The 13,148-nt window shown below is 45.0% G+C and overlaps 1 protein-coding gene across 1 annotated transcript in view; it reads left to right on the top strand.

Moving 5' to 3' along the window:
• The window catches only part of LOC139538786 (exportin-4), a 53,813-nt gene that overhangs the window by 10,657 nt on the left and 30,008 nt on the right, over positions 1-13,148 (top strand). The window contains exons 5-7 of the mRNA XM_071341220.1: positions 1,587-1,703; positions 1,854-2,006; positions 10,959-11,072. Of these exons, the coding sequence (XP_071197321.1) occupies positions 1,587-1,703; positions 1,854-2,006; positions 10,959-11,072 (384 nt within the window). The remainder of the gene's footprint in view (positions 1-1,586; positions 1,704-1,853; positions 2,007-10,958; positions 11,073-13,148) is intronic.

Raw genomic sequence — 13,148 nt, forward strand, 5'->3', positions numbered from 1 at the left:
GCCAGCTCTCCTGCTATCTCTCTCAGAATGACCTTCTTGATCCAAATCAGTCAGGTTTCAAGACTAGTCATTCAACTGAGACTGCTCTTCTCTGTGTCACGGAGGCGCTCCGCACTGCTAAAGCTAACTCTCTCTCCTCTGCTCTCATCCTTCTAGACCTATCGGCTGCCTTTGATACTGTGAACCATCAGATCCTCCTCTCCACCCTCTCCGAGCTGGGCATCTCCGGCGCGGCCCACGCTTGGATTGCGTCCTACCTGACAGGTCGCTCCTACCAGGTGGCGTGGCGAGAATCTGTCTCCGCACCACGTGCTCTCACCACTGGTGTCCCCCAGGGCTCTGTTCTAGGCCCTCTCCTATTCTCGCTATACACCAAGTCACTTGGCTCTGTCATATCCTCACATGGTCTCTCCTATCATTGCTATGCAGACGACACACAATTAATCTTCTCCTTTCCCCCCTCTGATAACCAGGTGGTGAATCGCATCTCTGCATGTCTGGCAGACATATCAGTGTGGATGACGGATCACCACCTCAAGCTGAACCTCGGCAAGACGGAGCTGCTCTTCCTCCCGGGAAAGGACTGCCCGTTCCATGATCTCGCCATCACGGTTGACAACTCCATTGTGTCCTCCTCCCAGAGTGCTAAGAACCTTGGCGTGATCCTGGACAACACCCTGTCGTTCTCAACTAACATCAAGGCGGTGACCCGTTCCTGTAGGTTCATGCTCTACAACATTCGCAGAGTACGACCCTGCCTCACGCAGGAAGCGGCGCAGGTCCTAATCCAGGCACTTGTCATCTCCCGTCTGGATTACTGCAACTCGCTGTTGGCTGGGCTCCCTGCCTGTGCCATTAAACCCCTACAACTCATCCAGAACGCCGCAGCCCGTCTGGTGTTCAACTTTCCCAAGTTCTCTCACGTCACCCCGCTCCTCCGCTCTCTCCACTGGCTTCCAGTTGAAGCTCGCATCCGCTACAAGACCATGGTGCTTGCCTACGGAGCTGTGAGGGGAACGGCACCTCCGTACCTTCAGGCTCTGATCAGGCCCTACACCCAAACAAGGGCACTGCGTTCATCCACCTCTGGCCTGCTCGCCTCCCTACCTCTGAGGAAGTACAGTTCCCGCTCAGCCCAGTCAAAACTGTTCGCTGCTCTGGCACCCCAATGGTGGAACAAACTCCCTCACGACGCCAGGTCAGCGGAGTCAATCACCACCTTCCGGAGACACCTGAAACCCCACCTCTTTAAGGAATACCTAGGATAGGATAAAGTAATCCTTCTAACCCCCCCCCCCCTTAAAAGAGTTAGATGCACTATTGTAAAGTGGTTGTTCCACTGGATATCATAAGGTGAATGCACCAATTTGTAAGTCGCTCTGGATAAGAGCGTCTGCTAAATGACTTAAATGTAATGTAAATGTATAACTGTCTCCACTAGATGGCAGTCATTCTTCAGGAGGCCAGGGAGGGTTTCATGGCTTGGGTCTATTTAGATCTGTCCTCTTTAGTAAGCCGGCTGCTGTCCTCTGTCAGCTACCCTCAATGTGACATATGACATCAGACCTGTGTGTGTGCCCCTGCAGCAGACACTGGCCTGCTCCATCCTGACGGCCCTCATCAGTGAGTTCTCCAGCTCCAGTAAGACCAGTAATATCGGCCTCAACATGGAGTTCCACGGCAGCTGCAAACGCATCTTTCAGGTCAGACTTCCGTTCCTCCTGCTCCTTTTTCCTCCTTTCTCCTCTGTCCCTCTAACTGAATGCTATGCTCTCTCTGGCTTGGTAGTAGTGTGTGTTTGTGTTGACACCTTTTGTGCGTGTGTTTTTGTTCTGATGTGTGTTCACTTTCAGGAGGACAACCTGCGTCAGATCTTCGTATTGACCATGGAGGTGTTGCAGGAGTTCAGTCGCAGAGAGAATCTCAACGCTCAGATGTCCTCTGTGTTCCAGAGATACCTGGCCCTGGCCAATCAGGTCCTTAGCTGGAACTTCCTGCCCCCCAATCATATCCTTTCTTGCGTCCGCAGTGTTTCCCCATTGGTGGGTTAGGACCCACTGGTGGGTAGCAGTTTATTCCCTTTGGGTCATGGAAGAATTGTATTAAATATTGTTTTTGAAAATACAGGGCATTCAGAAAGTATTCAGACCTCTTGACTATTTCCACATTTTCTTACATTACAGCCTTATTCTAAAATGGATTCAATTGTTTTTTTCCCTCATCAATCTACACACAATACCCCATAATGACAAAGCAAAAACAGATGGTTTGAAATTTTTGCAAATGTATATAAAAAATGAAATCACATTTACTTAAGTATTTAGACCCTTTACTCATTACTTTATTGAAGCACCTTTGGCAGTGATTACAGCCTCAAGTCTTCTTGGGTATGACGCTACAAGCTTGGCACACCTGTATTTGGGGAGTTTCTCCCATTCATCTCTGCAGATCATCTCAAGCTCTGTCAGGTTGGATGGGGAGCGTCGCTGCACAGATATTTTTAGGTCTGCAGAGATGTTCGATCAGGTTCAAGTCCGGGCTCTGGCTGGGCCACTCAAGGACATTCAGAGGCTTGTCGCGAAGCCACTCCTGCGTTGTCTTGACTGTGTGCTTAGGGTCGTTGTCCTGTTAGAAGGTGAACCTTCACCCAAGCCTGAGGTCCTGAGTGCTCTGGGGCAGGTTTTCATCAAGGTTCTGATGATGCCACCACCATGCTTCACCATAGGGATGGTGCCAGGTTTTCTCCAGATGTGACACTTGGCATTCAGGCCAAAGAGTTTAATCTTGGTTTCATCAGACTAGAGAATCATGTTTCTCATGGTCTGAGTCCTTTTAGGTGCCTTTTGGCAAACTCCAAGCAGACTGTCATGTTCCTTTACTGAAGAGTTGCTTCCGTCTGGCCACTCTACCATAAAGGCCTGATTGGTAGAGTGCTGCAGAGATGGTTGTTCTTCTGGAAGGTTCTCCCATCTCTACAGCAGAACTCTGGAGCTCTGTCAGAGTGACCATCGGGTTCTTGGTCACCTCCCTGACCAAGGCCTTCTCCCATAATTGCTCAGTTTGGCCGTGGTGGGCAGCTCTAGGAAGAGTCTTGGCGTTTCCAAACTTCAATTTAAGAATGATGGAGGCCACTATGTTCTTGGGAACCTTCAATGCTGCAGAAATGTTTTGGTACCCTTCCCCAGATCTGTGCCTTGACACAATCCTATCTCTGAGCTCTATGGCCAATTCCTTGAACCTGATGGCTTGGTTTTTGCTCTGACATGCACTGTGAACTGTGGTTCCTTATATAGACTGGTGTGTGCCTTGTCTAAACCTGTTTTCGCTTTATGGGGTATTGTGTGTAGATTGAGGGAATGTTTTTTTTATTTAATAAATTTTAGAATAAGGCTGTAACGTAACAAAATGTAGAATAAGTCAAGGGGTCTGAATACTTTCCGAATGCACTGTAATTTTAGGGATGGTAAAATGTTTTCCGTGTGGTCTTAAATGACTAAAAGCAGATATAAAGTATTTAGAAAACATAATGGAGCCCCATGGCAAAATGTGTAGAATTGCAGAAACTAGCTTTAAAACTGTAAAATATTGTCTCTGCGGCCAAAAGGGGGGCCTTTAAAACTGCGCCATTGACCACTCTAACTTTTCCACCACTGCTGAAAAATCCTAGAGGAAACACTGTAGACTGGTTTGATCAGAAACATTGGTCTTGTATGTTAGGTGAGTCATAGGAAAATGTGGCTGTCTTGGGTACAGTGCAAAATGTTTGGGGTGTGGCATATGGTCGTACCACTTATTGTTTTCAGTTGTTGCTCTCATTTGGCTGTGTTCTAAGACTGTGTGGGTGCGCGTACGTGTGTGTCATTGGCTCGTTGGAGCGTTAATCCTACTCAGACTAGCAGCCTCTCTCTCCCGCCTCTGTGTTTAAAGGGATCTGAGGTGGCGTCGCTGCAAACCAGGGTTATGTATCACTTTCAAAGAGGCCCTGTGTGTCTGTGCCCATACCAGATAGCAGCCTGATAACCAGGCCTCTTTAATGGGGGACAGGCGAGGGGGTGGATTGCCGCCAGCCTCTTTAAACCCCACAGCTTGTTGAGTGTGCGTCTGGAATGCCAGACATGGTCCTGTGTGTGTATGTGTGTCAGGGTTTCTGTTAGGAAAATATGTGTCCGTACAACGTGACTGGGAAGATTTTAATTTACCAAACATTTGAGAAATTTACCAGACATTTATCTATCTATATATTTTTTTTAACTGGGCAAGTCAGTAAAGAACAAATTCTTTTCTACAATGACGGCCAATTGTGCGCCGCCCTATGGGACTCCCAATGCCGGATGTGATACAGCCTGGATTCGAACCAGGGACTGTAGTGATGCCTCTTGCAATGAGATGCAGTGCCTTAGGCCGCTGCGCCACTCAGGAGCCCATATGCATTCATATCTGTGAGTAGAAAGTGTGAGAAAGAAACCTCCGACCTGGCGCAGCTAGCGCCATCAATAAACGAGGGATATTGGCCAAATGAGCTAAATGTATGTCCTAAAAACAGCCATATAACAAATTACATAAACACTATTCCTTGTGTTTCGATATGTAGTATTTGCTCAAGGGCACATTGACAGATATTTCACCTAGTCGTTTCAGGGATTCAAACCAACAACCTTTCAGTTACTGGCCCAACGCTCTTAACCGCTAGGCTACCTGCCAGCCAGTAGCATATGCAAAACTTTATAACCAATAGTTTTTTACTTTCCTAAAACAATAATTGTCCACCTCACATTCTTCCTTACCTCAAGTTCAACTGTCAGTAGCTAAAGCTTAATAATAGCTACACCACACCAAACCTTCACAAAGGTTTCTAAACTTTGTTAGGGTAATATCAAAAGTAAATCAAGCTTGTGTTTATAGGGAAAATACGAGCAGGCTATTACACTGAACAAAAATATAAACGCAACATGTAAAGTGTTGGTCCCATGTATCATGAGCTGAAATAGAAGATCCCAGAAATTATCCATATGCACAAAAAGCTTATTTCTCTCACATTTTGTGCACTGATTTGTGTACAACCCTGTTGGTGAGCATTTCTCATTTTCCAAGATAATTCATCCACCTGACAGGTGTGGCATATCAAGAAACTGATTAAATGGCATGATCACTACACAGGTGCACCTTGTGCTGGGGACAATGGAAGGCTACTCTAAAATGTGCAGTTTTGTCAGACAACACAATGCCACAGATGTGTCAAGTTTTGAGGGAGTGTGCAATTGTCATGCTGACTGCAGGTATGTCCACTAGAGCTGTTGCCAGATAATTGAATGCCATTTCTCTACTATAAGCCACCTCCAATGTCATTTTAGAGAATTTGGCTGTACGTTCAACCGGCCTTACAACCGCAGACCATGTGTAACAACGCCAGCCCAGGACCTCCACATCTCACTTTTTCACCTGTGGGATCGTCTGAGACTAGCCACCTGGACAGCTAATGAAACTGTGGGTTTGCACAACCAAAGAATTTCTGGACAAACTGTCAGAAGCCGTCTCAGGGAAGCACATCTGCGTGCTCGTCGTCCTCACCAGGGTCTTGACCTGACTACAGTTCGGCGTCGTAACCAACTTCAGTGGGCAAATGCTCACCTTTGATGGCCACTGGCACGCTGTAAAAGTGTGCTCTTGGCAGATGAGTCTTGGTTTCACTGGTACCTGGCAGATGGCACTAGGCGTGTATGGCGTAGTGTGGGCGAGCAGTTTGCTTATGTCAAGATTGTGAACAGAGTCCCCCGTGGTGGTGGGATTATGGTATGTGCAGGCATAAGCTACGGACAACGAACACAATTGCATTTTATCACTGGTAATTTGAATGCACAGAGATAACGTGATGAGATCCTGAGACCCATTGTCGTGCCATTCATCTGCTGTTCATGTCGCAAGGATCTGTACACAATTCCTGGAAGCTGAAAATGTCCCAGTTCTTCCATGGCCTGCATACTCACCAGTCATGTCACCCATTGAGCATGTTTGGGATGCTATGGATCAATGTGTACGACAGCGTATTCCAATTCCCGCCACTATCCAGCAACTTCGCTCAGCCATTGAGCTGACAGGCCACAATCAATAGCCTGTGAAGGAGATGTGACGCGCTGCATGAGGCAAATGGTGGTCGCACCTTTTTTTTTTTTGTTATCTGTGACTAACAGATGCATATCTGTATTCCCGGTCATGTGAAATCCAAAGATTAGGGCCTAATGAATTCATTTCAATTGACTGATTTCCTTATATGAACATTAACTCAGTAAAATCTTTGAAATTGTCGTATGTTGCGTTTATTTTTCTTCCGTGTATATTGTGGCAAACACAACGTTACAGTTGAGACTTAATTTGGCCAAAGAAAATGGCTCAACAGAATGAAACAAAACACTGGCAAACTGGTTTAAACCTTCACAAAAGTTTTGAATAGTCTATATTGCAGCAATTACCAACAAAGACTACTACCTAACATACCCAACAAATGATAGCAATAGGCTAATGATATTTTTTTTAAGACAGGCCTGCTTATAACCCATCTTAAACTAAATACAGAGCAGACAATTATTAGGCTGTTGATTCGGCTATTAGCCTATTATACTGCAGGCAACGGCGCTCCTACTGACTCCCAACAGTTGAACTTGAGGTGAGGAAGAATGTTTTAGGCCTACCATAGTTTTTTTTATAATCGAACAATATGATGCTTATGTTTAGAAAAAATATTGGGATAGAAAATGAATGAATTAGCCTCTTTCTGTACGTCTATATCTGTGTCACAGACGCAGTAGCCTGCCTGACAAGGGTAAAGAAATGCATGTTGTTGTTGTAGCATACCACCGGCATATCTCTCTCTCTGGGGCTAGGCCTAGGCTTCTCTTCCTTTTTATATATTTAAAATCAACAAATACTCTGACAACTGAACTGTGAGGTGGACAATTATTGTTTTAAGAAAGTAAAACCTATACAACAGTAGGCTATGAAGTTTTACACAGGTATCCTTGCGGTAAGAGCGTTGGGCCAGTAACCGAAAGGTTGCTGGTTCGAATCCCTGAGTTGACTAGGTGAAAAATCTCTGTTCCCTTGATCAAGGCACTTAACCCTAATGGCTCCTGTAAGTCTCTTTGCCTAAGATCGTCTGCTAAATGAAACTCAAGGAATTGTGTTTTTGTAATTGTGGCTCAATTGGCCAACATCCCTTGTTTATTGATTGCTCTGGCTGCGTGGGTGGACATGCATGGATGACCGATACATTTCTCAAATGTCCGATAAATTAAAATCTTCCCGGACACTTGTCCGGCGCCACATTTTCCTAACGGAAACCCTGGTGTGTGTGCTGTCTGGATGCTTGTTTGAACGGAGAACAGATTTATGAAGACTTCTGTGAAGGTAAAGCGGTGTGGCCTTCTGTCCGTGTGTATCAGGCATGTCTCTCTGTCTGAATTTGAGTGTGTGTGTCCGTGACCGTATGTGTATCAAGGGGCCACTCCTTAATTGCATGCCTGGCAGCTGTAGCCTGTTAGCCCCCCCAACCCTCTCCTTTTTAAAGACTCTTTTTAAAACACCACAGCGGCTCCATCCTTCACAAACCAACCGTGTGGCATGTGTATCATCTGTCTGCGCCACACTCCCCCCTCTGGGCCCAGCATGTGGCCCCTGCGTTAGTAAGACAGCGCGTCTCTCCACGCTGATGTTAACCCCAGAGTCGGGATGGAGATGGGGTCAAGCTCAAGGCTGGTCAGGTGCTCTGAATGGCTACTGTGGATGACACAACCTCTATGTCCTGCCCCTTGCCTTGACCCACTGGGGACCTTGACATAAACACACACACCAAACAGGGAGTAATGCTGTCTTGGGGACGGCTGTCCCAACTCATGGACAGGTGAGGGGGAATCGGGTAATATTTGGGGAGACCGCTTCTACCGTATGCTACTCCAAATATTGCGATATCCGATATAATCGTTTTGGGCCATTTGTGTGCTTATTTCCACATATTTCCACATTCTCATAAATACATTGTCTAGTGAAAAAATGTTTTAGCTTAGTTTATGGCTGACCCTGTAAAACAACACATTTCACTGCACGTATCCGGTGTATGTGACAATAAAACATCAGGGGTTCTCAAAGTGGGATCCACGGACCGGCTAGGGGTCCGCAGCCAGTTTTCTTTTTATGTATCACACACACACACACACACACACACACACGGTACCAGTCAAAAGTTTGGACTCACTTACTCATTCAAAGATTTCTTTATTTTTATAATTTTTTACATTGTGGAATAATAGTGAAGACATCAAAACTACAAGCAGGGTGCACACATTGCATTGGAGTAAAAACAATCAATGTTTTGTGTGATAATGTAGGCTAATCTTTATAGTTGCTGCCAAATCGTAGCCACTAGCCAGAGTTACTGAAAGGAATGCAACTCCCCACTTGAGTTTTGCATTGGGGCAAAAAACTATCTGCGTTTTAACCACCTTAAGATCATGCAAGTAACACATGAGTAGGCTACCTAGCTGTGTATCCGGACCGGTAATCAGTCTGACAATGGGCAAGTTTGTTTTGCATCGCCCGGCACCCGATTATTCCTCATGCTGCCATATCGTAGCGAGAGTTGATGAAAAAAGAACTAGCCAATGTTTGTAATGATGAGAAAGTAATTGCTATGTTGACTGCCTGTATGTGTTGCTTGTGTTCTGCTTGCCTAAATATACTCTTACAACAGACAACAGTTTGTATGAACATGTCGATCGTGTTTTTTGTGTAGTGTACACCATGAATAAATAACATGAAATCGTGCTTGAGGCATGAATGCATAGTTCGAACATGTCGGTCGTGTCTTTAGTGTACAGCATTAAGTTTCCCCCTCCCATGTCAATGAAGAGGCAGTGGAGCTGTGGGAACACTGAGTATAAACTACGTAGGGAGCGGAGTGGGCAACAGCTACACTTTATTTTTTATTCCTGTACATGCGCAGAGATATCTTATCAATAGCTGCGGCAATTCGGGTTCCAGAAAATCCGGACCGCAGCCACACGCAATACTTATTTTTATTTGTTTTACATAAATGCACTAATTTAATCTATAAAACTGCAATGTTTTCTCTGCCTCGTGGAAATATTTGTAGAAATGCAGGATATTAGCTTTAAAACTGCAACAACAAAACGCATTAAATATGTAGAATTAAAATGTTCCTTCCCAGGTCCCGAGACTTGGTTCGTCCTGTCATGCACTGCCGAAGTCCTAGTAAAGTCCTTGTATGCTATTTTGATCTCCCTCCTGATTTATGAGAGTGTACCTGATGAATTTGCTATCACAAAAGGCGTCCCCAGACTGAAAACGTTTGAGAACCCTTGATTTAGGCTTTATTTTCAACATATTGATATAGTCTTAAATTATAAAACTGCACATTTTTGATTTGTAAAGTCAAATAGAGTATAGTCTTGCACATCACAATAAATCCTCCTGTGCTTCATGATGTGTATCGTCAATGTCAAATATCACGATATTCGATTTAATAATTTATCGGGCCAACCCTATTGGGGAGAGCATTAGGGCAGAAGAGGGTGGGGGTGATGGGCATTCCTCCAGTGTTATTTCACATGGCAAGGCTGCAAGTAAGACTTAGTGGAGGATGTATCGCTTAAACCCTACCACTCCTTAACATAGCTTTGCACTCTTAACACGTCCACTGTTGATGTACAGTATCTAAATACAAAGTCATCTGGACAGAAAATACCTAGATGAGTTCAATATAAGTAAACACACTTCTATATAGACTTAAAATATTACTCATCACAGTGTGTTTACACCAATAGTGTTAAGATACTTAAACAGTCATCTAATTTCTACAGATGGCACAGTTGTCATATGAGTTGCAACACTGTTGACAGAACTGTAAATCGAGAGACAGTTGATGGACAACTGTAAATGTTTGATACTAAAACAACGCTCTAAAAGTGTTGCTGGATGTTTGACCTGTCATCCAGACCCGTTTTAGTGCAGCAGGGTTTAGAGCCCAGCAGGAGGTCTCTGTCTCTACGTCTCCTCTTCCTTTCTCTCTGTCGGTGAGGTAACAGAGTACTGTTGCTTATTCTGGAGCGTGCTGGAAGGTTGGACAGTGTGATGATAGAGATGGGTGATATGTGGAAAAAGTCACCTGACTGAGCACATCCATCCGTCCACAAGCATGTACATTCATGCTCATACAGACATATGACCTTCTTTACTTTACACTACGTAAAGTGAAGAGTATCCATTATTCGATCTAAGATCCATTCCAAATTGCTCGAGTGTATACCCCAAAATCATATTTTTATTTGATTGATACATACAAGGTTGTCAGTAAGGTAAATCTCTCACACATATGAACACTGTGGTGGTTGGGCTCTAGAGTTAATAACCATGCTTCCAACACTCTTCCCAAGAGGCTTCTCACACGCTCTCTCTCGGTCTGTTCATTTAGCGTTCTGGTGGACCAGGGCTGTTTAAATGGCCAAAAAGGCAAGGCTGCTGTGGGGTGAGGGGCACAGAAACGCACCTGTCTCGGTAGCACGATTGTGTAGGGTGTGTTTGGGAGTGACTGTTGGTCCTGCCCAGTGGAATGCTTGGTCTGTGCCAGTGACTGGCTTTCCTGTGGGAGTTTCCTCACTGGGCCTCAGCACAGACAGGGAGAGAAAAAGACAGAGTGAAGGAAAGAGAGAGACAGCCTTGAGTGTAAGAGAGAGGGCAAGAGGGTCGGGGAGGGAGAGCGTGGCAGACTTGATGAGCGAGAACTAGTGAGTTAGTAACCACAAGTTTCCACTGCACTCAGACCTCAGAGAGGAGAAAGAGAGGGCTGAGAGACCAGATTCCACTGTGACTGACAGAGAGGGCTCTAGTGACAGGGACTCCGTGTGAGAGAGTCAGCGTTCCTTATGTTGTTGGCCTTAACCTGGGGGTCACTGGGGCGCCACTACATCGCCATGTTCGAGTCCACCCAGAACGTGATGCTGAAGCCCACAGAGACCTGGAGAGAAGCCCTGCTTGACACCCGCGTCATGGACCTCTTCTTCACCGTGAGTCTTATCTTTCTCTCCTCTTCGTCTCTCTGTAGCTAGAATATCCTTGTGTCCTGCTGACTGTTCTTTGACCATTTGTCTTTTATAGTTCTTACCACAGATTAGGAGAGGGAGGGTTTGAACTGTGTATTTTATGAGGCATGTGAAACATGACATATTTTATAGTGAGGCACGTATTAAAAATTATCGTTACTGTAATGTAGTAGTATTTTTCCTGGGTGACGCGTAGATATGGTAGTGAAACTTTTTTATAAAGTGTTTGTGTCTGAGTGTGGAACAAATCAGTCAACTCTCCCTCAGCATCAGGCTCTCTCTGCCAAATACTGCTCCCTTCTCCTCCAGGCAATATCCCCAACTGGAGGCTTCTCTCTATTCTGCATCTCTCAATTTCTACAATTGACATGAGATATGTTGTTGGATGATTGAGGTTGAGAGGCCCATAGAGGTTTTGAGTGGTTTGGCCCTGGAAGATATCTTTTGTATTATGGTCTTTTTTTTGTCCAGCTTCACTCCAAAGTTATAAATGTGTAACCCCCTCTCGTTTCATGGAGTGGTTTGAGACCAGAATATCTATTGTATTGTCTGACCACTGACCAGTATATTGGTCTAACAGAGGGCTAGTGTCTCTTACCTCCTTCTGTGGTATTTGTGGTGGATGGGGTGTTTGTTATTGTAAGACTGCTGTAGTGCAACTGTTCGTCGTGTGTGTGTGTTTTGGTGGGTGCTCAGCTGCTGCTCCTCAATCCTCAGCTGTGAGGGTGAAGGCCCATGGAGGGGGCCGTCCAGACACGTGCCGCCAGGGTCAGAGTTCAAACAGAGCGATGGCAGGATTACACGCTAACCCTGGGATTATTAAAGCCCTATAATATCGGCGTTGCGGACGGGATCACAGAATCCAGACAAATGGAATTCAAGCATTTTATTTTATTTTTATCATAAGACATGAACAAAATGCATCAGTGGTTTGTATTTTCCTGCAACTTTCTGAAACGACACAGGAATGTGTGTGCGTGCGCGCCTGTGCCCACACTTTAGCGATGATGCTAATGATAACCTTCTGGTAGATGGAAAGGCTTTCCCAAAAACCTTCTCAATTAAATGTTAACTACACAGTAGCCTATGCCTACCTGGCAAAATTGTATCATGATTCTGCAATAACTTGAGTGCTACAGAAACATAGCTAACAAATCAATGGTATCTGGCTGGTGCCCACTTTCATTAAAGGGTAACTACACCCAAAAATCTAATGTCTTAATTTTTCCCCAGACCTAAAAAGTGGTCTCCTTATGTGGTTTAAGCATTGTTGTGGATTTAGAACATCCAATTCTGTTGTTTTTCTATTTTAAAACGTATGATTTTGAGAGGTAAAAACAGGTAGAAATGGAAACCCAGGTGGAAACAGAATTTTGGGGCAAAATAAGACTGATTTTATAGGGCCCTAGATTAGGGGGCCCCGTTAACACCCCTCGCCTCGCATACCGGTCCATTTCCCCCTGTGTAGGTGTCAATCTCCCTTTAAATGACCCTACTCTGGAGGTGAAGTGGTCTAGGAGGGTTGGAGAGTGGCAGAATTTGGTGAAAGAGGTCTCCCTCCAGGTACATAGAATCACCTATGTCCTTTACATTGAAAAATTGAAGCTTCAGTTCAGTGACTAACAGATCTGAAAGAAACAACAAATGTTAGAGGTAATTTGAATGAATAGCATTCTCAGTTCCACTCTGAGATATTGGTCTAGGCCGGGGAGGATAAATCGGCGATGGGAATGACGCCACCCTCAAAATACATCGTATCCATCCCCTCTGTTCTTTTGACACCTAGCAAAATGAGCTCTAAGTTATCATTTTCCCCACCAGCTGTAATTTGGGTCTACGACTGTTTTTGTTTGTGGTTTGCGTTGTTTTTGGCTTGTGAGAGTGGCTTTAATTTGTCATTCTCACACGTACACTCCAGCTCTGTTTGCCCAGTAAACCCAATCAGGGCTGCGTCTGTAGAGCTGAGCCTATGATGATGTGACGATGGCTGATTCTACCCTGGGCGGCAGTAACTGAATCTGACAAACGAGGGAGTGAGAA

This window comes from Salvelinus alpinus, chromosome 14, assembly GCF_045679555.1.
Source record: "Salvelinus alpinus chromosome 14, SLU_Salpinus.1, whole genome shotgun sequence".
NCBI lineage: Eukaryota > Metazoa > Chordata > Actinopteri > Salmoniformes > Salmonidae > Salvelinus > Salvelinus alpinus.